At 41.9% G+C, this 27,424-nt stretch overlaps 1 protein-coding gene across 1 annotated transcript in view; it reads right to left on the bottom strand.

The window, feature by feature from the left end:
• fam20ca (FAM20C golgi associated secretory pathway kinase a) overlaps nt 1-26,744 on the bottom strand; it is a 41,037-nt gene extending 14,293 nt beyond the window's left edge. The window contains exons 1-3 of the mRNA XM_069713504.1: nt 25,319-26,744; nt 24,540-24,724; nt 20,298-20,376 (exon numbers count right to left, since the gene is read on the bottom strand). Of these exons, the coding sequence (XP_069569605.1) occupies nt 20,298-20,376; nt 24,540-24,724; nt 25,319-25,869 (815 nt within the window). The 5' untranslated portion in view covers nt 25,870-26,744. The remainder of the gene's footprint in view (nt 1-20,297; nt 20,377-24,539; nt 24,725-25,318) is intronic.
• Nucleotides 26,745-27,424: the final 680 nt, after the last annotated feature.

The following is a 27,424-nucleotide window of genomic DNA, read 5'->3' as shown; positions in this document are numbered from 1 at the left end:
CGGGTGGAGATGCATCCTTCATAGAAAATAAACTGTAAACTTTAAGCTGTAGATATTTTATTTTTCTCACCAATAATGTTTTGTTCCTGCTGATGGACAGAACATCTTCTTCTTCTTCTTCTTACTATACAGTGTTCTTCTCTCCTTTTACTGCAAGGCCTTTTGTTGAAACTAGCGGTCAGCATGCATAACATTCCATATGGATTATGTGATGACTATTTCCATGGCATGCACGTGCATCTCTTTGTGTGTACTGATTGTAGAGCAACGCGGTACATATAATAGAGGAAGCAGCTCACGTAAACGCTGCTGCGATATAGTTTCAGTACATCATGAAAGATAAAGAATGTAACGATGTGTCAAAGGTTAATGTCACCGCTTTAGTGTGACTTTTTAAAACGGCGTGCTGTCGTCTCTATCTTCCAATTATCTCATTCAGTTGATCTCACTTCTTCCTCCCGCCTCTCCCAATTACCTCCAGTTCTCTCATTCGTTCTCTGATGTCTGACCTTCTGTCCACAATAAAAGCTGCAAGCAGAAACTGAGGCCTCGAATTTGGACTCTAAATGTAGCTTTGAGGGAAGCTTCATAGCTGTGGGCTAGGTCACTATCTGTGACCACCAGAGCTCCCTGGCAACCCTTGAGATAGATGACAGAGCCCCTCAGAACCAGTGTAAATTGCTTGTGTGTGTGTGTGTGTGTGTGTGTGTGTGTGTGTGTGTGTGTGTGTGTGTGTGTGTGTGTGTGTGTGTGTGTGTGTGTGTGTGTGTGTGTGTGTGTGTGTGTGTGTGTGTGTGTGTGTGTGTGTTGAGTCATGAGAGAGAGAGAGAGAGAGAGAGAATGTGCCTATCCAACTGTCTCATCTGGCCAGATGGCTGCGAGTCTCTGTCTGTATGTGTCGGGGATCAGGCCGTGGCTTATAGCTCTGCAAAGCCCTGCTGCTCTCTAACTACCCTCTGCAGTTTAACAAGGCAGACAAGACGTGCAACTGGATCTGTCTGTAATCTGTCTGACTACTGAAAGCTCAACTTTAATATAAAAATACATGAACAATAAAAGCTCTTAAAAAAAAATTTCACTGTCAGTGATTGAAAACCTTTTAATGCCCCGAGGAGGACTGCTACACGTACAATACGGCACATTAAGCGCATTAACACTACAGTACTTCATAAATATAAAATGAGTTTTATCGCAATCCCTTCCCACACTTACTTTTCTCTCGTTTAAGTCTGGCATTTTGCTGGGGAGAGACTTTTTTCCCCCCCAACATGATGGACAGCTCTCTCTTTCTTTGTAAAACTATTAAATGAACACTTGTTATTTCACTGCGAAGTCTAACCTCAGTTTATGAGAACTTTTGGCTGCAAGTTCCCAAATTTGAAGCCTTTAGACTCCAACAACAGCAACTGTGTATGTTTACTCTACATCTCGCTAATGTCTGTCTGAGTGCACTGAGAATTGTAGCACTATGATGTTTATAGCGAAAAGTATAGAGCAGAGGCTCAGCACCAGCTTGCATCATCTGTGCTGCTCGTATGTTTTGCGAGTCCCACAAGCTTTTATTTTTCCCTTTTCGCTGCCATCCCTTTGGTTCCTGTGTGGGTCTTTTCTCTAAACTTGATTCAAATATGGCATGTACAACATGCTGTGGTGGTCGGTGTATTCTGCGTTATTTCATATTGTATTCAGATAGTTTGGTTTGAAGATGTGAGTTGTAGCAGCAGTCTCCCAAATTTCTCCTTTTTGAAAGGCTTTTTGTCAGCTGTAGAGCTCCAGATCAATGGCTTGTTAGATCACACTGAGATCTAGGACAACTGTTTTGGATTGACCACCACAGATTTGACCACGTTTCTCTGACGACTGCAATTTACATTTCTGAAAGCCTAAGATCTCAATGTGTAGAAGCTCCTGCTGGTAAATACATGCCTTCGACTAGGATTTATAGTGAGCAAAGAGAAACTTTCCCGCTTTAGTAGATGCATGTCATGTCTTGTCCATACATCACTTTGCACAGTGACGCAAAAGTATTAAGCTGAAATTGCTGTAAACGAAACACATTTTTAAGTGGAGAGGGGCTTCAGTTGGTAATGAAGTTCAGGTTTTACAAGATGCAGCAAGTCAGGCCATCGTCTACACTTCCCAGTGCAGATGGGCTCAGGCTGTGTCAGGTAGAGTGGATAATAAATCGCAACGTAATTATCAGCGTAAAAATTGAGCTTCATGTAGTCTGGGTATGAACAGTTATCTGAGGTGACAGTGCAGGTAAAATAGAGTAAGTGTGAAGTCTGTTTGGCGGATGGATTTCTTGCTTGTAGAACTGAGGTGGTGTTGCACCTCAAGGTCGGAGATATACTTTCTTTAAAAGCTCGCCTTCGCGTTGACAACCGGTTGCGTTGTGAACATTATTGCTCACACGCTTGCCTCTGTAATCTGCGCATAACTGGAGGACTCCACTAGAACGCACACCAGAGAAACAAGGATATCATTACAACATTTATATGTAAACAATTAACATAGTGACAATTGAGAGGATCACTACTTTGCTATTTCTTAAATCACAAAGGAACAAAACACGCCATCAGCACCGTCCCCACTCTGTATTTCCAGTACTTTCTGTCCTGCACAGCTGTAACGGTCTCTGACTTGTTTCCATTTAGATTCGCAGGTCTCGGACTCTCTCCCATCTCCACACTGCCTCTAACGCCGCCCTCACCAGTCATGTGTAAATTGCGCCTCGCAGACACGTTGTGTTCATTTTAGATGACGTGCACAACCGACGGTCCAAACAGAAGCAGATACGTGGGGCAGCCATCACGCACAAGTTAACGCGTAGTTTAAAGCAAGTATATCTCCCACCTAACCCAGATTTAAAAAAAAAAAAAAATCCCTGGTTCTTGGTCAACATGTCTGTGTATCAAATAATTCCCCATGTTGCAGCTATTTGAATCTCAGTTTGCTCATCTCAGTGTGTACTCTGCTCCACATTACTCTTTGAGTTATTTCTGAAATGGCTGTGATTTTTTTTTTTTCATTGCTGGCCTTAATTGACTGGCATGACATATTCAGCCATGTTCCCCTGGGCTTCCCGCTCCACGGAGCACAGTGCTTAAAGACCTGAAATCACTGTGAAGAACCGACGCAAAGCTATAGAATTATATCTGGGCATTTTGGGATCCCTTCCCTACAATCATCTTAACGGGCTCCCTTGAGTTGTCAGCGCACTTGGAATAAGTCTGAAAGAATTGAAATTCCTATGTTATTTTCATTTTCACAAAGCCAGATTTTGGTGAATGCATTCGTACTTTTCCATATTAAAATAAGTGTTGTGCTTGTTACTTGATTAAGCGTATTCACCGGCTTTCAGTAAGAAGTGTTACCAAACGGCAGCTTCCTGATGTCAATAGAATAAATGTTTGATGACTTAAATGCTTTTCAGTTGCATTTCATTCACTCAGGATAATCTCAATAAGGCCTCAGTACACTTTTTGTGACATTACAACAGTTTACCATCACAGGGATTTTTTTTTTCCCCATAGCGACAAATGTTGCGTGTCCAAGAAAGAAAAGTGACATCTTTTTCTCTACATGTTGCACGTTTTGCATGAATGAAATTCAGATTTTACGTTAACAGCTTTTAAAGCATTTTAGAACACCAATGTCTTTAGATTTCTTCGTGTCCAGTCAACTACTGTTAAAAAAACATGCAATTTTCCCTTCTGTCTTTACTATATTGGATTCATAAGTTTTATGAGTGGAATGCATGTTGCACTTCTGCAGAAAGATATTATTGTTATTATTTTGTGAAACACTGTATTGCAGTTCGCTTGTGGCCTGGAAACTGGACAAACTACGGAGAAGGATTGTTTCCATAAACCTTTAACTGTCAGGAACAAGCATAAACCTCACAATAGTGAATACACTGTACAACACACTAACGGACCAGTTAGTAATGACTGAAGCTCTCGCGGTAGACAACCCGTAGATCCCATGAGAGTGTCTGTTGTTGAGTGTTCTTCTACCAAAACAAACATGGCTAACAGCTAGCGTTTACAGCATATGCAGTGCAATCTGGACAGAAAAGACAAAAAACTAAAAACAAGACGCACGACGCCACCCCTCAGTCACGATGTCAGTCTCAAATATCAAACATGTTTAAAAATTTTTTTGGCAGTGACACATTTGATCTCATCAGCTCTCACACTTAGGTCACAATCATAATTGTCCCAACAGTTGTATGTGTGTATCTGCCTTAAGGTGCAGAGTAAGAACCAAGTCTGGGTTTAAATGTGGTTCCACTGTCACATTTCACATCTTTCTACCCTCATTTTTCCGATGACTCTTTTATAAAGGCATATAATAATCCAAAAAAACCCAAACAAGTCTTTCAGTGAACCTGAAGATGATCTGGAAAGAATTTACAACTGGCCATCTCTCTTGCAGTAGATTCACAAACATGACAGCTAATTGTCAAATTTACTGACATATGGGGAATTCGCTTCTGCAACTGGCATGGTGTGAGATCAAAACAAGCAATGCAAAGACACAGAAAAGAATGATTTAAAAAAGTGTGGGCTTAGATGGTGCAGCGTGGCAGTAATGTGCATTTGTAATGTGACGTGGGTTCACAAACCGGAATAATACTGCTGTTTCCATGTACACCATTCATGTTGTGTGTGTGTGTGTGTGTGTGTGTGTGTGTGTGTGTGTGTGTGTGTGTGTGTGTGTGTGTGTGTCTGTGTCTGTGTGTGTATTTTTAAGGGGATTATATACTCAAAGGATGGGAGAGGTCTTTATGCATATAGTTACCTTCTGTTTTGTCTCCCCCTCCTTCCCACTCCATCACCCACAACAAACACACATCGGTTTATCCTCAACAATCAGGAGTGTTCCAGCGACGCAGAGACACACTTCCTCATATTTACATATCCATCCACAGTGGATTAACTGTTTTCAATAGCACAAGTCTGAGGCACTCTTTCACAGGGTGCGCGATTCATGACAGGCTTTGCACAGTATATGAACTATGAATTATGCAGAACATTCACAAACATCAAGGGTATTCTTGGGTCAACAGTGATTAGATGTCAAAAAGCGCAAGCTTGAGGATGTTTAGAACAATAAGCTTCAAAATGGGCCTGTCGACACTGTGTGTCTCTCCTGCAGCTTCAGTCACTAGATTCTCAACATAAATAGACTCATCGCAAATTGAACAGCCGCTTCACAACCACATATTTGTTCCCAAAAACTATCCAAGACTTGACAGCTATGGAAAATTGCATCTGTATTAGGCAGTCCACAACGAAATGATTTATGTTAAGATTCATAAGGAATGTCAGAATGTCACACCAGCACAAATACTCTAAAAAGTCACAAAGGTCATTCCTGTTGAGAGGGAAGGCACTCAGGGGAGGTGAGTCCATCCACAATCTATTCCAGCCGGAAATTCCTCCAGAAAGCCTCGACCAGTTGTCTCTATCCCTCACAGCTCCGGAAACAGCGATCGAAGGAGATGAGAACGAGGAAGGACGAAAGATTCAAGGAACCAAAAGCCCGATTTGAACATAATAATGTGGGAGAAAATAAAAGATGGCGTCCACCTTGACATTTCTGGTTTTACCCCAATAACAAAAGAAGAATAAACTCTGCAAAGTCCAACATTACTTCCATAGTACTGGATAGCTTTCTGCCTGTTGGGATCAATGAGGATTTTGTGAGCGTTCCCTGTATGCATATGTGCGCAGGTTTTTGTTTATGCCAGCAACACAAAATCAATGAGTATTGCCACAAGTCTTCATCTCACACGGACTGAGTAACAAGCGCTGGTATTCAGTATGACATGTGAGCCGAAGCTGATAAGAGGAGGGAAAAGGATCCGGGTCCGAGTGTGTTAGTGCACTGCAGAATCTGCGGGGTTAGCAAAAAAGTAGTCCCTTTTTCCCAGACTGAGGAGGATTTTGGGAAAAAAGATACAGAGAGCAGCTCTGCTTTATGGTATCTAATCTCAGACTGAATTCCCTTCTAATTTTTCTCTGGATTTTACTGTCGTCAGAGGCATGCTGGGAAAATAAAAGGGTGGATGCTGCCACGTCTTGCGTCTGAACACATAGTTTAACTGAAAAGGTCTCATGTTTGTAGGATGGTTGCATATTTTCTTTCAGTCATAAAATAAAATTTTAGGTTATAAAAGGCAATAACAAAAAATATAATCATTTTCTCCTCTTGGGATAAAATTCAAAGCAAAATCCTTGAGCATTGTCTGGCAGACAACTGGACCAGAAAGAGTGCAGCGAAGGAGGAAACTGAAATACCTGCCAAAACCATATAAATCATTCAGGTTCTGCAAACAGGTCCATCCTCCAAATTAGCCTGCGGTACAAACCATCCAGAATGTATTTGATTATCACTAAGTAGTTGCTGAACAGAAAAAACCTGCCAATTAGAGAAAATTATGTTAAGTCCTGGGCAGCATTCATTTTCCAGGACCGGTGTCCCAACACATGCGTGCAAATACACGCAGACGCACACATACACACCTCTCAGCTCGGACATGGAGTGTGTCTGCACGGCCTGAGCCAAGAGAAGTTAATTGGATTGTGTAAGCATTTTGGGCGTCCATTATCTTTACCCGTCTGCGGGGGTAAATATCTTGAGATGTCTCATCCAAAACAATCCTATTATCTTAACCCAAAGATAAGCAACACAACACCCACCCACGCACACACACACAGTCTCTCTCTCTCTCTCTCTCTCTCTCTCACACACACACACACACACACACACACACACACACACACACACACACACACACACACACACACACACACACACACACACACACACACACACACACACACACACACACATACACACTACACACACACATACACTCTGTATTTAATCATGCTTAATATCACCTGATGCAGCTGCAGATTTTTCTTTCTGTCTTAAAATGATCTTCCTCTTTACCCTTCATCACACACAGTCCTTAAAGGATAATAACCTGTCATGACCCAAAGGCTATTGTGACTCTTTGGGTCACGCTGATTTTTGCAACTCTGTAGAGGAGTTGCACAAAACAGCAGGTGAACGGTGTGTATCAAGGCGACTAGCTCAAGCTCGCTGCCTCATTTTTACGTCAGTGATTTTAAACATTTGTTTTTGAGTATGAACACAGGGACTAGCCACCTACAACAATCATTTTGCCAACAGCATTAGGGAAATCTAACACAGACATCTTCCCGTTTGAACTTAATCACTGTCATATTTATTCGCACACGCCCGATTGTTTACATGTGTGAGGTTCACTTTCTGGGAACTCAACAGCTAACTGCAATGGCGGATTTCCTCATGAAACATTTGGTGACAATCACAAGTCATTTCAGGTTGATTGTCAGCCGTATTAATTAGAACTAGAGTAGACTGCCATGGAGCTATATTAAATGTAAGATGATACACAGAGGATCAAGGCAGAAAGATGACCGGGCCATCCTAAAAGACAATGCGCCTCTGTACACTGGTGGTTTTCCTGTGCTCACCACTCTGCTGGCAACGGAGGGGGAATACTTTTGCTGCCAAATGGACGTTCCAGGTGCCTGATTCCTGTGTTTACTTCAAACATAACTCAAAACAAATGCTTTAAATGATTCATGTAAAAATCACGTTTTTTTTTTTTTTATAAAGCAGCAGGAAGCTCACAGTCACAGCGATATATGCCGTGAACACATAGTTTTATGCAACTCTTTGTTTCCCCACATCTCTACAATGGAGGTGAACTGTGTGATTAAAGGGAAATACACCAGCTTGAAATGAAGAAGACTAAAGGCTATAATCTGTAGCAATCCAGAACAGCTTGAAAGATTGGGTACCATTTCCACTAATTATTCCAATGTGAGGCTTGTTAAAATGCATAGCATTTGATTTAGTAGTGCTGCCTTTTTAGCTCCCTCATGAACATGTTTATTAATTATCTGAGAAGCTTTGGGAAAGTTGAAACAACCTGTTTCTTTCAGTGCTAAAAGTTGTGAGCTACAGCAGTTCATCCATTACTGCATTCAGCTTGAAGAGGGAACAGCTCCGTTTTAGCACATTTTTATACAATTGCTTTTAAGTGATGTTGTCCTTTTATGTTCTTTTATGCAGTTCTTTTGTTCCCCTGTTTTTGTTTGTTTATTTTATTCATTTATTTATTGTTTGTTTTCTATTCCATTTGCTCGTTTTGGTTATTTGTTTGGTTTTGCCGTATTCATTACCTTTACGGCATGGTCTTTTTTTTGCCTCCTGTTTAAAAAAAAAAAAAAAGTTTACTGGTATTGACATTATGCATGACTATGCTTTGCTTCTTTGTAGAGCACTTTGTAAACTTTTTTTTAAAGGTTAATAATAAAGTTATTATTATTATTATTATTATTATTATTATTGTTATTATTAGCAGCAGGTCAGCTGTCATTTTCAATGCCGCTTTTTTTACAGTTCCAAAATGAATTGCATTGCACACCGCAGACCAAAACTTAACTACATAAAACTCAAAAACTTTGATACCTCCACCAAAGAAAGCAATCATAAGAGCCTATCTAGAAAGCTATTTTGTGGGCGAGGCCCGTAGATCGAGGCAAGAGTGTTCGTGCTTTGTTTCTCCCAGAGCTGAACTTTTCTATTTAGACCTGTCAACAGTCTTGTTGTGCTCGGTGGTTTGTGGTCAGATGCCGTTTCCCAAATAGAAACCATCTATCAGAGGCTAAGTGGTGGCTAAGAGATGTCATTGTGGTCATGAGTGGGTGATGGCGGTGAAGGAGGAAGTGGTGAAAGGAATGGAAAAACAGGTCCAACGGTTGCATTTATTATTGTGTAAGAGCTAAATGGGATAGAGCAAATCCAGTACACTTGTGAATGAATAGAGTTCATTTGTATGTGTAAGGACTGAGGAGGCAACTTCATACTAGCCAAGAAGATATTTCTGACAACATTTCTGTACCTTCAGTGTCCATCTCAGACATAACAGCACATTGTGCACTGAGTGATGCACATAGGGAGAAGAAAACAAGTGAAACACTTGCCTTAATGTAAAAAGGCAAGAATTGAAGCAAGATATTCCAAAACTTTCCCTTCGTTATTGCTGAGACGGACTATAAAGTACCTGCCACCCATCAATTTTGCATTTTATAATGTGACCTTTTAAAGAACTGCAGACGGTGTTCCTCTGCATCTTCTTGTAGTAATGATGTGTTGTTGGTGCCGTAATGAATTTTCTGTATATTGGATTGACAGTAGAACAATAACATGAGCATCTTACAGTATGACATAATCCAATACATTAAACCTGAAAATACAGCCTGTGAAATAACCAAAAAGTTATATAAAGACTTCTGTTACATTAGTCAACCTCATCAAAAATAATTACTTTATCACGGCTTTGGCACTTATAACCATGTTAGAGGCAAGGACTGAGAGATTGATTCCAATGTTGTTCAATTAGTCCACCACTTCATTTCAGAATATCTCAACAAGTTTTGGATGGATTGCTATTCAATTTTTTGCAGATATTTATGGATCCCGGGGCATAAAGCGTAGGGAAGCATAATGAGGCTGATATTTTAGTTTTTTAGTACAGTGTATCAAAAACTACTGAATGCATTACCATGAAATTTGAGACATATCCAAAGGAAGGTGCCCAAACAATGAATCTTATTGACTTTGGTGATCATCTGGCTTTTTCCTTTAGCACCACTGTGCAGACATGTTTTGAGTCTCGACAACTGTTAGACAGCATTCTGTCAGGGAGGGAACTTTTCATCTAATGCCATGATCAAAATGTCATGATCAAAATATGACCTTTTCATCAGCCACAGGTGTGCTTCTTGTTTAGTGCTAATTAGCTAATATCAACATGCTAACTTGCTAAATTAATGAGATGAGCTTGATAAACCTGCCAAACATCAGTATGTAATGATTGTCACGTGAGCGTTTAGCTCAAAGCACCGCTGGCTTGCTGGTTACCTGTAATGATCAGTCTGCCCTTGACTGTGGATACATACAGTCTCTGTCCATATTTACTAATGGTGTGGTCCCGGAACGGGTGTACAATGTGGGGAGACAGTACACTAGTTCAATAGCTCTGAATCACATTATCTCCTCTAATGTAAATACAAAGAATTTTTGAAAATGGAAGCTGAATGTCTGCTGATTATATCTGACATAAGAGCATTAAAGTCGGGCCAAGAAGCTGTGGAGCATGCAGACAACAATCACATAACAATCTGTGCTTTTTCATGCATCAAAGGTTCCAGTCCTTTTGTGAACAATCTTCCCAGCAGCAGCAACAGTGTCTGAGAGTCTACCTGCACCTCCAGCACAGAGACTCCTCTGTTTGCATCACTGCTGCCCAGAGCTACAAAAAGGAGGTTAAGAAGGTGGGAGGGGATGGGAGTCCCAGGCAAACCCCTGGATCAGGTTCCTGCCTCCCCAGGCATGGTGATACCAGACCTGCTCAAGGCATTCCCTCCCACATCCTGCCCTGACAATGGGAAAAGCCGGGGAGAGCCCTCCTCCTCTCCTCTGGTTTAATTGGTAGACAATGATTGCATTCTCCTCCCCCTCTCTTGGCCTCTGTCAGGGGGACAGGGGAGTCACACACAGCCTAATTGCCACCTTGCATGGGCCAGGCCCAGACAAGCTCAGGCCTGGCCCACAATGGGTGTATTAACCTCTGTGCATGCTATGACAAAAGGCCCAAGTTACACAGCTACAATGCTCTCTCTCTCTCTCTCTCTCTCTCTCTCTCTCTCTCTAAGAACTGTTGTTTCATTCATTCAGCTGGGAGAGTCATTCAGGTGGACTGTGATAGATCTACCTGGGAAAGGTCTTTATCTAATAACAGTGCTCAGTTGTTCAGGGTGATGCAGTGCGTGTGGTCTCATTGTTAAAGGGCAACAGTTGATTTTGTGACAAAGTAAGAATGAAGCATGTGTGTTCTATCATTTTTAGACAAGAGTAATGAAAAAAGAAGAACAGTCCGCTATTTGTCTGAGCTCAAACATTGGCCGCATTACAGTGTCTGAGAAGAGAAATTAAAAACATCAAGGCTGTGAGTAAGATTTTATGTCACACTGAGTTTTTGTGTCTTTTGTCCTAATAAATTGCTTAAATACAAAGTCTTAGTCACAGACTGCGGATTCACCAAAGCATTTAGTTGGCAAACGACCTGTGAAAAGCTCCTGGCATTAAATACAGCGCTGCTGTATGCTTATTTAAGATAACCAACTTGGGAAATTTTTATGTAATTTCAGCAGCTATGCTTGCTCAAAGTACAATATATATCCTCACCATAAGTCAATACTTGGCCTGCTTTCCTTGCTTCATAAAAATAAATGCTCATTTGGGATGTCTAGAATTCACGTCCTGGAGGGAAATGAATTTTCTGCATTCCAGACAAATGCGGCAGCGACATTCCTAGTGGGAAGCTTTGGAATTCCCCCATCCAGTATTTTAGACTATAATGATAAGATAGGAAGGCTGAACAACATAACCATGCAAAGCAGTGACAAAAACAGGGTCAGGAGCCACAACAAGCATGTACAATTGCCAAAATAAGATGCACTTGGTTGTGGTGGAAAACAGAGGAGCACACATGCAGTGGTCCAAACCCATAGGCATGGACACAGACAGAAATGCACAAAAACACACACTTGTAGGTCTGTGATTCAAAAATTGGGATAAAATAGGTTGATTTTAAAACTAAAATGTTTGATCTATCCATCCAGTGTTCATCCTCTCAGTCTAAGGCATGTTTTGACATTTCCAAACCACAAGCTTGACTATGTATGTCCTCATCACAAAGCTACAAAAGAGTGTACAGAATTTCTAAACATACATCCACGTATGTACAGTATATCCTATATATTTTTTATATGCATTGTAAATACCTTTAAATAGAGTATATACTGGTAAATTATAATTATATGTCCACTGTTTATGGATAAGGGTTGCTTTGATTAAAATGAAATATTAAGTAAATTTCCCATTTTATATTCTGGCTCTTGATGGTAATGATAGCACGTTAGACACCATGTTACCTGATGCAATTTGGAAATGTGGTTGTAATGTTGCATTGTACTGCAACATGGTTAAAACAAAAAAAGGAAGGGGCTTTCAGACAGACAAACATCACTCACAACACTATCATCTCCTGCAACTCAGCTGACCTGTAATCACATTACAATTAGGCTACTCTGCTCTGCCACATTAGATTGTTAGTGCATAAACACTTGTTCAACACAGAGAGAAAGTAGAGAGAATCTAAAAATACAGAGCAGAGAGGCTCTGAATGGAGGCGAGTGACAAGCCGGGGATTAGTACTGCCTCAGCGAATCAAACAAACAAGTCCAAGAAGGAGCATGGACGGGAGGGTGGAGACAGAGGAGGATGGACAGAGAGGAGGAGGAGGAGGAAGAGAGGGATGGTGATAAAAAACACTTCTTCCTCAGGAGTTGACCTAGTAAAACATTCATTAGAGGAGTATTTATGTGCATGTGTGAGTGGGGAGGATGAGAGGGGAGTTTAAGGCTCGCAAGTCTAAAATAAGACAGTCCTCTGTGTTTCAGTGTCTGTGTGAGAGTGCCTGTCAAAAAGTAAAATAAGAAAAAAATACATATTTGAGATGACATACAGACACGTTTAGAGCCTGATGCTACACTGCCAACCTCTCCAATCGAGAATAGATACCGAACTGAGACACAGACGTATTAGACACAGAGTGAGACAGAAAGAGAGAAGAACATGAAAAGAACTTGTTTTGAGAACATCCAGTAAATGGGACAAAAATGAGTCATTCTTAATTATGACAGATGTGGATGATACAAAATGACTGATTTCAGAACACCCAAAAGTGTCACTGCACCCAAACACACTCTTTAATGAAGAGACATAATTAGATAATAAGCAGAACACATATAAATGATTGACACTTCAATTATAATATTCCCCACTGAAATTCTGCAGTGGACTTTGTTAAAGACTTGACAAAGCTAACTCAAATTGTGTGTGTGTGTGTGTGTGTGTGTGTGTGTGTGTGTGTGTGTGTGTGTGTGTGTGTGTGTGTGTGTGTGTGTGTGTGTGTGTGTGTGTGTGTGTGTGTGTGTGTGTGTGTGTGTGTTGATGAATAGGCAGATGTGACAAACCACTGAATGCAGCTGGTTTCATGACTGCACAGCACTAATTAACCGGCTCATCTCACCGCCTACAAGAGGTCAACACATCACAGCTCCCACACACTGACTGCACTGAACACACACACTTGAAGTTTAAACACATACACATAACGCACAGCATCACAGTGTGTAGCTGCAAGATTGAGAAATTCATTATGAGACTTTGTTTACATGGCTACCTTAAAAAGGTAAAATATGACTCAGAGAGCAGCAAGTGAGGGCAAACGAAGAAATATTGGAAACTTGTACACACACTTGAAAGCTGTGCTGAAAATACTGACTTTACAGCAGTATCCGCCTGGAGCTTGGACTAAACAAAAGTCTAATGGAACAAATGCAGGAGAAGAAGAAGGAGTGGAGATGAAAGAGGAGCGTGGAGAGGGACAGAGAAGAAAGAGGTTGTGTAAGATGAGAGCAATCCTCAGCCACATTAGAACAGCTTAAGAGCCAAATTAATCTTAAAGACCTACAGAGGGAGTCGGTGGTGCTCAGAACCTAAAGAGGAGCTGCTGGGCCTGGCCCTCTCTGGCTGCTTGGCTGAAAGTACAAAGCAGCATGAGAAACAGATGTTGTGATCGCCTGACACCGGAACAATGTGTGTGTGTGTGTGTGTGTGTGTGTGTGTGTGTGTGTGTGTGTGTGTGTGTGTGTGTGTGTGTGTGTGTGTGTGTGTGTGTGTGTGTGTGTGTGTGTGTGTGTGTGTGTGTGTGAGTGTGTGTGTGAGTGTGTGTGTTAGTGTGTGCTAGAGAGACAATAAAATGTAGAAGACAGGGAAAAACACAGCAGATAATGCTTGCAGATGTAGTCTTTGCCTTGTGTGTTTCTCTGTTTGATTCTCTCCACTTTTAACAAAAAACACATTATGTGACATATCAGAAAAAAACAACTGTTATTTTTGCTACAATTCACTGTTATAAATCAGAATGTTAGTCTCATACAGCCAAGATAGCTTTAATGAGTCATCCTCAGAGTACTACTGCTACCAATCAACCTTCTCACCATATGAATGTAGACAACAGACAATCATACAAAAACCTTGCATTTTGCTCAATGACTTTATTGCTTTAATATCCGATGCTAATGTCTTTTAATCTTTCATTGAGTACAACATACGTACATGACAATTATAGTATGGTAAGCCTAGGAAAAGGCTGTGGACATGTCTAAAAAAAGAAGGCCATCCAATATGGATGCAATTCCAGGGGATGCTGTCCAGCTAAACCATCAACCACGGGTCTCCAACCAGCTACTGGTTGAGTATGTGTGCGTTAAATTTGGGTGTTGTTCACATAAAACAAGTTTATTCAGCTGATTTGGTGAGCTCAGTTATGTGAACAAATGTTAAAGGGTCTGAAAGCTACATTAGTAGCTCTCAGAGGAAAAAAGGTTGGAGACCTCTGCCATAAACTAACCATAACCAAAGATTTGGCCTCAATTGATTATGTCTGATAAGAAATACATTGCAAATTGGGAAGTGATTTCCATCCCCACATTTATCCTTTTTAATTTTTTTTTATTTTTTATCATCAAGCACTCCAAGTACAGAAGTGTTTTTAAAATCTATTTCTAAAGCTAGTCCTGTCCTCACACAGCTCACACAGCTGACCACCTCCATTTCACATGTAACCTTTTGAAATAAATAACAAGTTTCGCAACATTTCAGAGGAAAAAAAGTGATGACTAACCCCAACATAGATGTCAACACATTGAAACTGTCGCTTGGTTTCATGGGGAAATGTTGAACAACACTGTTAGGCAACGTTAAACTGTATCTTTTGTCTACATCTATGAAGTAGAATGCAAACAGATTTTTCCCTCATCATTTTTACATGATTCATTGTATTTCCTCCTACACACATGCTTATCTGATAATGAGGAAAACCGGTCAAACAATACTGTAGACACACAGAATGAAACACTGAGATATGTGCCCTGAAGTGACGACACACGAGGGGAATCAAAAAGCACTGACAAGTTAAGGACACATTTCAAATCACACACACACACACACACACACACACACACACACACACACACACACACACACACACACACACACACACACACACACACACACACACACACACACACACACACACACACACACACACACACACACACACACACACACTTCACTTGAAATTTATAGCCTCCTCTATCTCTGCCCACTCATGAACAAACCACACCTGCTCTCTACAGATTGTCATTGATTTCCGCAGCCAGGTCAGACAAATCGCTTGGTATCCTGAGCCGCTGTGCTTGTCCCCTGGCAGCAGAGATGGTGCAGCAGGGGCTGCTAAAATCCTGAGGAATCTCTCCCTGCCAAGCACCCTTCAAACCGACGGGCTGGTGAAGCCACAAAATCATGCAGCCAGGATTTACGTAACCTATCAGCAAGTGAAAAGATAGATGTGACAACTCAGCTGAAGCTTTTCATAATATGCCAGATCGAGGTCATGATCAGTGCAGAAAACTTCATGGTGGACTCGACGACGAGGATGTTAATGTGAAAAGATTTGACGTTTCATCACATTTAAAGTCTCTTTACGCGCTTCAAGGCTTTTTGACTTGTCACAGCGCAAATCATTTGGGGAGTGTTAAATGGTGAGTGGTCGGGAGTGAATGAGTTGGTTTTCTTTTGTGTAAGCAGGCAAAGTGGGGACTCGCAGTCATCACCTCCTGTGTAATATACCCACTGCTCTGAGTGAGTCGCTACAGCTGCGGCTTGGCTCGCTGCTCACACATTTTCCAGTACCAGCCAAGGGTGCACAAACTCCATAACCCCCACAGAGCCCTTCTCTTTGCAGCTTGTGCGTTTATGTATATGTGTGCGTTGCAGCTGTGCGAACAGCTGTCTGTAGTAACATGCCTCATCTGTGTTTGTGCACATCCAAAGATGAGCTCAGACAGCACCTCTCAAAAGTGTGTCCAACTTATGAGAGCCAGCAGCATTCCTATGGCCCTCATGGGAACTCTTAAGGGAAATACTGTTAAGAGAGTGACCACTTAAGAAGAAAAACCAAAAGAATCATGTGATCTAACAATACTTTCTGCCTTCCAGGCATTAAAATTGAGAAAAGGACGTCAGTTAAGCCGTGGTGATGAATTGAGTAGGGGTGTCTGTGTGTTGTGCAGCGCGTGCCTTGCATGCTCATAATTACATCCATGCACTTGTTTTATATGTGTTTATGCATGCATACGTATTCACGCCACATGTATTTAAGGCTGTCTGGATCAGGACGAATCTTCTCGAACTCAGTGTGATTTGGCTTCTCTACATAATGCGAGGGCATTATTTTTCTTCTCTCTTTGAATTCCATCTGGTCTCCATTCATGATCATCGCTGCGTGTGTGAAAGATTGGGACAATTCAATCCGTAGACCAGCTTTTATTGTCATTTGGACTAAAGATGCATGCCATTGAATGTGTTTACAGGATTGTCATCTCTCTATAGCTGAAGAAGATTAAATGGTAGCGAAAATAAGCAGCTGGTGAACTCTCCACTATCAAACTTCCCATAAAAACCCACAAGCCATCAAAGACACTTTATGAAAAGCACCCTCCTGCACTTTACAAGAACGCATGTAAATCAATAATAAAATCATTAATCTTTCATGATCAGATCAATGGCCAGAGCAGGAAGATTTTTTTCTCCAGAGGACATTAGATGGTTTCGATCCTAATAGTATTCTCCACTCACAGAGAAGATCCATGGATAAATGTCAGTCATAACCCAACTGCAGGGGCGCATGTGGTGATGAAACAGCCTGTTGACAATAAAAACAAAACAGCCTCTTGGGTGTTGCAGCTTTGAGGCTTCACAGCCCACCCCCACTGGCTTTACTAGCGCTACGAGCCCAAGCTCGTCAACACTGATTCCGTTCATGCAGATGAGGACATATACAGATTCCCCACGGTGCTAAAGGATGAGCATGTGTGCCCTATATACAGTGCATTATGTGTTTACATGTAATGAACCCTGGCTGAGGCGTGTACGCAGCAAACAGGGGCAATCAATGTCATTTCTGATGTTCTTGCCATGCAAAAACCGTTTTAAGTGTGAGACTATCAACAAAATAGGTGGAAACTGGCTTGTCAAACAGCAGGTGGTGGACAAATGCATTCTTTCTTTGCATATCAGTGGCTTACACCGCCTCCCTCAAACCCCCGACCCTCCATCTGACAAATCCAATTGGCATGACATGAACATCATAGTGCTGTATATACAACACAACCATGTTCCTGGCTGGGAAAGGGGAGGATGGGCACCAGGGACATGAGCCAGACAGATTTGGAGGTCTGGCATGGAGGGTTTCCACTCGGCCTGCAACCTGGCTCCAGCTGGAAGACCCAGTTCCTTGACAGGTTGGCAATGTTAAATCTCCCGAATCCTCTGGACTATCACTACTTTTCATCGGTTTTCCAATATCAGACCTCTCTTAGTTCACATGCCACTTTCCCCTCCTTCCTCCACACACAGCCTTTGACCATTTTATCTTACAGACATCTGAATTTCCCATGTTGTGTATTTTTGTTTGCTAAAGGAAGGATTTCCCTGAGGTAACACCACTAAGATTTATCCACTTTCTTTTTACGCTTACACTTTACTCACTCGAGGCGTGTAGATACCATGGATGGACCTTTTGAAAATCATTTACTGCATCTGCCACTGAGATATTTTACATGATTGATTGTCAGATCAAAATTCTTGGGAGGGAAATGGATCGTAAACAGTTGGCTTGCAAATAAATCTGAGGAGATCATTTTTTTGAAAGAGAACAAGCCGTTGTGACCTAAAACACTTAACAAAATTCTCATTTGAAAACTGCATTAGCATCCTCTACTCACAATTAAAATCACCAAAGACAATCATAAAGTTAGTTAGACAGATAAAAGAACACCCCAAACATTTTCCCAGAGCTGCACAGAGAAAACATCTTGTGGAAGTGTCTGGCAAGCTGCCGGCTTGTGCAATCTCTCCTGGCCCGTGGCAGTGCAGAGATTTGCATTTGGCTCAAAGGACACCTGAGACATCAAAGCCTCTCTGAAGCACCACTTGATGCTGTGCAACAGGACAGGTGAAGAAAAACAATGCAAAAGCAGGAACTCTCTGAACTACTGTACCCAGAATGCACCACGCTTCCTAAAATAAAAGTGGGACACATCAATGCGATGACAGAAAGAACAAAACCTCACGACGTGCTTCAACAAAAGCAGAACAAAGGTTATTTTTCTACATTAGGTCTCTCGGAAAACTCTGATATTTTTGTATTTCCGCTCTGAGGACTTTTGTGTAATAACTGTAAACACTGGACACAGATGATGTTGACAGTCAAAGCAAGAACCTTGAATAAAATATGACAGGCTAAATAAAGAGGTGCAGGAATGTATAGCGTGTAATTCAGAAAGCGACATGTAATTACTGTCAAAACAGTTTCTGACAGCAACATACTTATATCTATGTATTTTACTTACTGAAAGTACACTAAAAACGTGGCAACATATTCTTCTACTACAATCAAATTAAGTTCTGTGTTTTGGTCTATAGACAGCTTTGATAAGTGTATGCTTCATGTTTCTATTGAGTTGTAATGATATTTAATATATTCTGTCATGGAGACATTTCACATGGGAACACAACCTTTAATAATTTGAGACCCATTTGTATTCTGTTTGATAAAATGAGCATAAGTACGTATAAACAGACACAGCATGACAGGATCTTGGATGTAGGATCTGACTATGCCTGAAAATACTCCGTTTTCTTTTAACCCATCCTCCCATCAATAGTCATGTACGTGCACATATTGTCCAGTTGTCCGTTTTGCCTGGAAACAGCCCCTGAATCACTAGTCCAGTAATATCTATTCAAATATACACTTACAAACCCAGGGTCAACTCAGCTCTTGTCAGACACAGGATGACTATGTTGATGAGGCCTGCTAGGTGTTGTTAGCTTGAAAGGTTTGCATGTATGAAACCTATAACAGATGCTCAGATCGCCATAGTTTAAACCATATTCTCTGAGGCTAATTCTGTTAATAAGGGCTCCTGTCCTAAAACTCAGCCAGTGATTGGCCTTTAAACGAATTGCCAAGTTAGAGCACGGACAGATGAGTTATTCAAACATGTACAACTGTGGACTGTCACTACTGCTGTTTCTGTGTAATATTAAAAGATAAAGTGCCACTGTATTCAGGTAAAGAGAAGCTGAATAATGACTATGAACAGCAAAGAATTCAGTCAATTAACTTTGAAAACACTTTGCAGCTTTTCCAACATTTCACCATTTACTTTTAGACTTTTGCTGCACTCACGTCTGAACTTCTTATCCTTCACTCCTACAAACACCAATGTGACCTTGACCTGTATGGTAACGGGGTCGATACACTTGAAAATAAAGAACCATCATGACATTATGAACTTTCCAAGAATGCAGTCAAAGTTAGAGCTTTACCTCTTTCTCTCCTTCCCTCTCTCTCTCTCTCTCTCTCAGAATCAAAAGCCTTCCAGCGGGGCTCTCATGAAGAAAACCATTCTGCATTTCATAGCAATCAAACCAGGCTCTGAGCAATTACTTCTGATCGCAGCCCAGTTGGCCTGGACACTGTTTATCCACGCTGGTATGGGAATTCATCGGGCAAAACTCAGACAGCTGAGGAGGAGGGTATTTCTTTTTCAAGTCCAATGTGCCTGTGCCAGCATATATGACTCCCCAAAGACGTCTTCACGATGGCTCAATGCTCATTTTAATTAACACATAAGCCTGTTGATGTTAATTAAAAAGCAGACAGACGATTCCCCATCAGAAAAAGATCACACAGAGGGGAGGGGCTGTGTATATGAACAAATCGCGAGATGCAGCAGCAGTGCTTGGAACTTATCCACATGGGACTGTGTGTAGCCCTCTTGAAACGTATGCATTGCAAATCAAACAGATTTTCTATGATGAAAATCCAGATTTCCTGAAATCTGAGAAACCAGAGAAATTTATATTTAATTATGTAATTAAGATACTCCAACAACAACCCTGATATCTGACGTATCTAAATGTAGTTGAACTGTTATCATGCAGCCTGTTCCTGTGGGACTTACTTCATGGGCTTGAACAGCGCTTGTCCATAGTTCTGGAAAGTCATGATCAGCTTCAGCTGGGTGCCTCCTGATTTCATGGCTGGGAGGAAAAACAAGCGAGATGTTAGATCTACGGTCTAAACTGTTTGAAGCATAAACACACACCGACAAACACATGATTACACTCACACATATATACACAGCTGTTTCGTTATTTGCCAATTTGGAAAACGTAATTTTGCATGAATGCATAATCGAGCTATCACATCTGCGGACCGCGTTACCGAGACATTGTACAATCAACTTGCAATCGCTGCAGTTGGGAGCTGCGTGTGACTGAGTGCAAAAAGTAAGACAGACCAAAAAGAGACATGAAAAGGCGTCGGGCGAGTTTAGAGCTTGATGGAGGGCCAAACATGAAATGAACAATATGTCTGATTGAAAGGGAATGACTATGCTCTTGTATGCATCTTTAGAGCAACACATTGCTTTGAAACAGAGAAAAAAATGTGATTGAGTGACAGAAGTTCCTTGAATTATATAATATTTAGCATATTGTTTATAATAATTAAGGCACATACTACATAGCTAGCTGCATCGTCCAGGGTTCGACTCTGGGATGCCCCTCACTTCTTGCCTGTATCTCTATTTAAACTATATGATAAAGCGTACTTACTCTATGTCTCCGTCCATGTGTGTTTGTGTGCACATGCGAAATACTGTAACAAACCCGATTCCGACCAGATGTTTCTCTGTAACCCTACGTGGATTAAACACATTGTTGGCGACTTCTTGTGCACATTAGACTTTCCGGAGCCACTTCCCTCCTCACTCCCACAAACTGATCTCCTGTACCCGGGGAGACGAGCCAGGGCATATGTCTCTGACTATCAGTCATGTCCGCAGTGTCTCCCAGAGGGTGATGAAGACTTGCTGTGAGTTCCCTGCCTTCCTCTGACTCAAACAAAGGGACCGCCAGGCCTGTCTAAATGCCTTGTGTTTCTGTCAGAATGGACAGGCTTTTGGGGGATTTGCCCATTTATTACAGCGCATTAACTTGAGCATATTACACAACACAGCCCTTCTGCCTCACCCTAATATCAACATGAGCCCCCTGCAGAGGACCCACTTACTGACTGGATTTCAGGCTGAGTAGCTGGCTGCACTTTACCCCCTGCACCGAGATGTCTTTTGTCTTTATTGACTGTCTTGCTGTTTCTCGCAGAGCTCACACAGTTTGCCCCCCTCCTCCCCCCAAAAACACACACACACACACACACACACACACACACACACACACACACACACACACACACACACACACACACACACACACACACACACACACACACACACACACACACACACACACACACACACCTTTTTTCTGTTTGTGCTTGTCATCCTTGTATTCGCATTCTCACTGTTATGCTCTGTCTGTCTGTCTCAATTCATCTTATTCAGCGGTGGCAAGCCTCCCCATTTAGCGTGACTCATTTTCAAAAGCTTTTGGATTTTGCATACACTGTTGCACACTACAGTACAACCTACATAACCTCAGCTTCAGCGCCTTTCTTTTTCATGACAGAGGATGGATAGTGAGTGAAATTAAAGCCACAGAATACAGTGAAAGCATTAGGCCACACATGTGACAGATTTGTAGAAGCCAGGTCAAGTGGATAGTGCCCCAGAGTAATCTTTAAACTTGGTGCAGGCTAAAACCTTTGAGAGATTGAAAATGACTGAACTATGTTTTAATGCTGTGACCTTCCACCCATAAACCACAATTCTTGAAGAACTGACCTCGATTCACCGTTCCGTGCTGGCCCTTTTTAAATTTGGTTTCTCATCTAAAACTACAAAAGGTAATCCCACGTGAGAAACCTCGGCAAAGCTTGGCTGATTGTTTCTGTGGCTTGTATCTGCGCTGACATGCAATCACACATGACATGAACAACAAAAACTTCAACTGGACATTCTTTAGATTCTCCCACAGCCCATTAGTGACCGTGTGCAAATGAACTGTATGTGTTTGTGTTGATCTAACCATCCATCTCGCTCTGTTTCTTCAAGTGCCCACAAATGAATCGATGTCCCTGTCTTCTCTCCTACACCTTCCTCTTTGCTGGCCCTTCAGAAAGCTCAAGGCCTCACCCACCAACCATCAGATTCCCCTCCCGTGCCGCGATGATAAATTCATACCGCACGGTACTGCGTGTATGATTTATGAGTGCAGCTGAAGACTGAACAAAAGGCCACAGCCTGCCCCAACAGAGAGACAGACACAAAGGCGGTGGGGGTGGGGGCTGGGGGGTACTACTGAGGAGAAAATGCTGAAGTGAGAAATGTTCTAATGCTGTCTCTGTTTTGTGATTTTCCTGAGTCAGATGAGTAGCAAGTGTGTGTGCTAATTTATGGGGCACAAATGCTGTAATGCATGCTTCCAGGTACACACACACACACACACACACACACACACACACACACACACACACACACACACACACACACACACACACACACACACACACACACACACACACACACACACACACACACACTGCTCTGGGATATTCTGCAGACAGACAGTACTTTTACAGGTGTGTCTGGGCACAGGCTGCTTATAGTATTATTTATAAATTATAAACAAAAGGGACCAGAAACACACACAGTGTTCAGTGCAGACTCACATGTGTAGCATGAATGATTGTGAGCTGCCTGTAAGAGATGGAGGGACGACTAACAATGAGACTGAAGACAAAGCTTCAGTAAGAAACAGTAAAATCGATCACTGATGCACAAAGAGATACAGATAACCAACATTCACTTCAAGAAAACAACACTGTAGTAAACATAATCGTCCTAAATATGATAAACTACTCCAATTGTTGTTGTGGTGCTGATTTTGGCCACAGCAGTGACAGTATTAAAAGCAGGATCTATCTGTTAAAATAAACAATAGACAATAGTCAAATGACTTGCAGAAGATACTTATTTTTAATGGCATTTTGGCACCTTAAATATTTTTACTTTTCTCACTTTTTTTTTTCATCGTGATATTTCACAAAGCAGCTGCAACCATGTGGTGTTTTGTCTGCTTACTTACTTTTGCAAAGAATTTGCACTCATTTATTATCTGCCTTAAAAGCAAAGTTACAAACTCTCCAAATCACTGACAGTAATGGGAGTTTAGGAATGAAAGTAATGTTTAGATAATCAGACTTTTAAAAAGCTAATTCTTCTCAAACATTCTGTCCATTTGAGTTTGTTTGAAGTATGTTGTTTTTAGGCAAATACGTTTTTTTTCCTGGTTCTCCAGTTTAACTTTTCATTTGGTGGCACAGTGCGTGTTCTCATTCAAATATTGTGATTGGACAGATAGAATAGAAGTGCTGCATGTATATTGTTATTTTGATAATATAATATCACTTAAGTAGTGTTAAATTCATTTCTACAGAAACAAAAACATCAGAATACACCATTATTAATGATAGAGTAATTTGGCAGCCATGAAACAACATAGTGGTTGAAACAAACGTGCTCCTTTTAACACCATCACACCCACATGATAAACATAGATTGTTAGGATCTATATGAAAAATCAGCCAACTACTACTGATTCATAATATCACACATATAAGCAGAAATTCAGATAAAGGACAAGATGTGTGTGATTATGGCCTCTTTCTAACACACATACACACATGCACACACACACATGCACACGCCATGTTATACTACACACAGAAGGACAGTCATTATGTGATTCATGGTGCACTCGGCCAGATGCACACAGCTCACAGTTTGGATTTCTAATGGCTCATACTGCTCCCAAGCCTTCATTGAATCTTGTTTTTAATATTAATTATTTTTGTTGTATTTAGACAACAGAATTTTACTGCTTCTGGGTGGAAAATCTGCTTCAAGTTGCATTACATGGCAGGATAATACACCTTCCACTGAGACATGATATTGATATCATAAAAATGTTAAGGAGGGGTTTTAAGCTGGTTTGGATGTTGGAGCTACACAACATGACAGGCCAATATGTAATGGATAGCAAATGATCAATATGCTTTAGGCTAACTAAACCTCTCTCACACACACACACACACACACACACACACACACACACACACACACACACACACACACACACACACACACACACACACACACACACACACACACACACACACACACACACACACACACACACACACACACACACTTTCGTATCATTGCTGTGCCTGACTGACTCACCCACACTGGTGATCCTCTGTGTCACCAGGTCCTTCAGGAGGGCGTCCAGCACAGGACTGTGTCTGGAGTACAGCTCGTAGCGGTTGATCCCAATGTGGAAGCGCAACCAGTTGGGGTAAGACTCTGCTGTCACCGCGGCGGTTGGAGAGAACTCCTCCTCATCTTCGTTTCCCTCTTCATTGTGCCTGAAAACAAGTGAGGAGGAGAGAGGAGAGGGTTTAATAAGAAGTTGTGGTGCAAGCTGATTGTTGTTAGGAATATTGACGACAATTATTTGCTTCTATCTGAAACTGTATAAAAAGAGTCTAACTGTATTGATATAATTAATGCTGAAGGAATTGGCACAGGTCGCTACATGTTAATCACAGATGGTTAAAATGCAGCTTCACTGACAAGGGATAATCCAAGAACATGAAAAAAAAAAATCCAGCACGATGATAAATCGGATAAGAGGGAAGGAGATAGCATGAAGGTAGGAGAGTTGGGTGGAGGCAGCAAATTGATGTGTGGACACTGAGGGCAGAGAAAAGACAGATACAAAGATAGATGTCTCATGATTTGTATGCCTTATTAGATTGTGTAGGATTTGGTCCAAATTGAAACACCATTTAAAAGCAAAGGAGCCAAATGAAGGCATGCTTATTTGTGAAGCCAACATGTAATATTCCCTTCACTTTAAGTCTCTTACTCGCCTCTCCTCAACCATCAACAGTTTAAAACAGCCTCACTGTCACTGTCCCACTTTAACCCTGAAGTTTTATTCATTTTGATCAGCTTACCATCCTTGGTTTCCTGTTGCTCGTGGATAAAACCTGATGTCAGTGTTAACGTTAAACAAAGTGTCATCGTCCGTGAGGGAAGGAAGGTCAACCTTGTATAAAGGATGCTCAAACAGAGCAAACAATCGAGAGCCACCGTGGGTAGAGGCGGTCCGACCCCCGCTTGCGTCTCCGATGAGCGGCTTGTGGTCCTCCGCCTTCCCCGCCGACGGTTTCATCCGCCGGAAAGACTCCGTTTTGTCCCCGGCGGCTGTGATCTTTTCCAGCGAATGTGATGTGAGGTTGGAGCTCGGCTCGTTGCTGAAATCCTGCAGGATTCTCAGCGTGTGCTTGTTAGGCCAGCCCGCTTCAGCCGCCGACCTGGCGCGCTGCTTCCCCCAGCCCTGCGACTCCACGCCCGAGTGGTGAGCGCACTGACAGCCGCCGTCCCCGCTGTCCGTTCCCGCCGCCCGCTTCTCTAGTTTTGGTAACAAGTCTATCATGATGTGCATTGTGCACGCAACCAAAAACACCATGAGTATTAACACTCTGAATTTACGAAACAATATCATATTTATATATATATATATATATATTTTTTTTTGACAGAGTAGGCTAAGCTTTAAGCGCAGCGCACCTTACAGCACCGACATTGACGTCCAACAGTGTTTTGCGATGGCAAGGCGGCGATGTTAGTTTGGAGATTTTCTGCGATCATTGCACACAACTATGTTAAAAACTCCATGATATGTGCAGCCTCTAATATCTACACCAGTCCTGATCTCTCATTCCCAGACAGGTGGACAGACCGACACATTGTGAACACTGCACACTTCACTGGCAGCAGCTCAAGAAGTGCTCTTCATTCATTGCGTTGTTGAATAGGATACAGTGTCAGAAGGACGGAAGACCAAATCAATCTTTCAGAAGACGTATCAGAAAGCAGCGGGGTCCTGTTAAAGGCATCGATGTTCTTCCTCAAACCTGCCTCCTCCTATCGCTGCCAGCACGGAGTGAGATGTCAAACGTGTCATAACTGTCCTCCGAGGGAAAAGTAACAGTCGAGATTGATGTAACCTAACCCAGTCCGCAAAAACGCAGCCTTCCTTGTCTTTAGGATGAATTTGTGACCAAGGAGGAAAAACAAAAAAAACAAAAAATCCAGAAAAATAACAGGTGATCCGCAGATTGCTTGGATGCAGCCCCGCTTCTTGTCAGAGCTGCTGCTGTCTAACGTTGAAGTCAAATCGGGGACTGGCAGGCAGGTGCGGTGATCCTGGTTGTGATTTGTCCTCTCAACACTGCCCTGTCTTCCATCCAAGTGTTCATCCAGGGTGGGTGTGTTAAATATTATGATCGAAGCCCTCTGAGCCCAGCCTCGGTGGCGTCATGAGGAAGAGATTGGCTGCGTCTGCACATACAAGTAGCACTAGTGACATGAAAGGCGAGCTTCAGGGATGAAAAGCTGCGAGCTGAAACCCTTCGAGGCTGCAATTCTCCTGTGCGCAGCCAGAGGGCGTTAGCAAAACCTGGAACACTGTGCTGGCCGTATTGTGTGAAGGACAATGTGAATGTATGTCTACTGTACGGCCTTCTTTAAAGTGCACTAATATCTACCGGTTCTCAAAGTGAGGTCTTTGGGCCCTGAAGGGTCCTTGAGGATATATTGTCCCCGGGACCCTGCACATATATACAGAATATTTATGATGGCACAAAAGTTAGAATTTCTCTGGACAAAATCTGGAATGGGGCTCTGTGGTCTAATGGTTTACACCTGTGAGTTTTTTAAGTGTCTGAGAGCTTCTGTCATGAACGGCAGGCCACTTCACAAGAAACACGTTTGTAAGAAGTGCTAACTCTTATGCCATTACGCTGGCGACAGCATCAAAGGCATCATATTTTTTGGATTGTCAGTCCATTCTTCCAATAGCCTACTTTTAAACGCAATATCTCAGGAGCACCTGCGGAAAATTTCTTCAAATTTGGTATCAAGGATTAGATTTTGGTTTTCTGAGGTCAAGGTATGTGACCTCACATCCGTGCCATCCGTCCATCCTATTCTCATGAACATGTTATTTTCGGAAGGTTATGTCGTGTTTGTACCATTCTTGTGAACACAATATCTCA

This window comes from Brachyistius frenatus, unplaced genomic scaffold, assembly GCF_029030835.1.
Source record: "Brachyistius frenatus isolate BFR_SWC_R1_liver_20210118 unplaced genomic scaffold, ASM2903083v1 Contig_119, whole genome shotgun sequence".
Classification (NCBI taxonomy): domain Eukaryota; kingdom Metazoa; phylum Chordata; class Actinopteri; family Embiotocidae; genus Brachyistius; species Brachyistius frenatus.
Note: the sequence above shows the minus strand (reverse complement) of the source record. Positions and strands in the feature narration are given on the sequence as shown.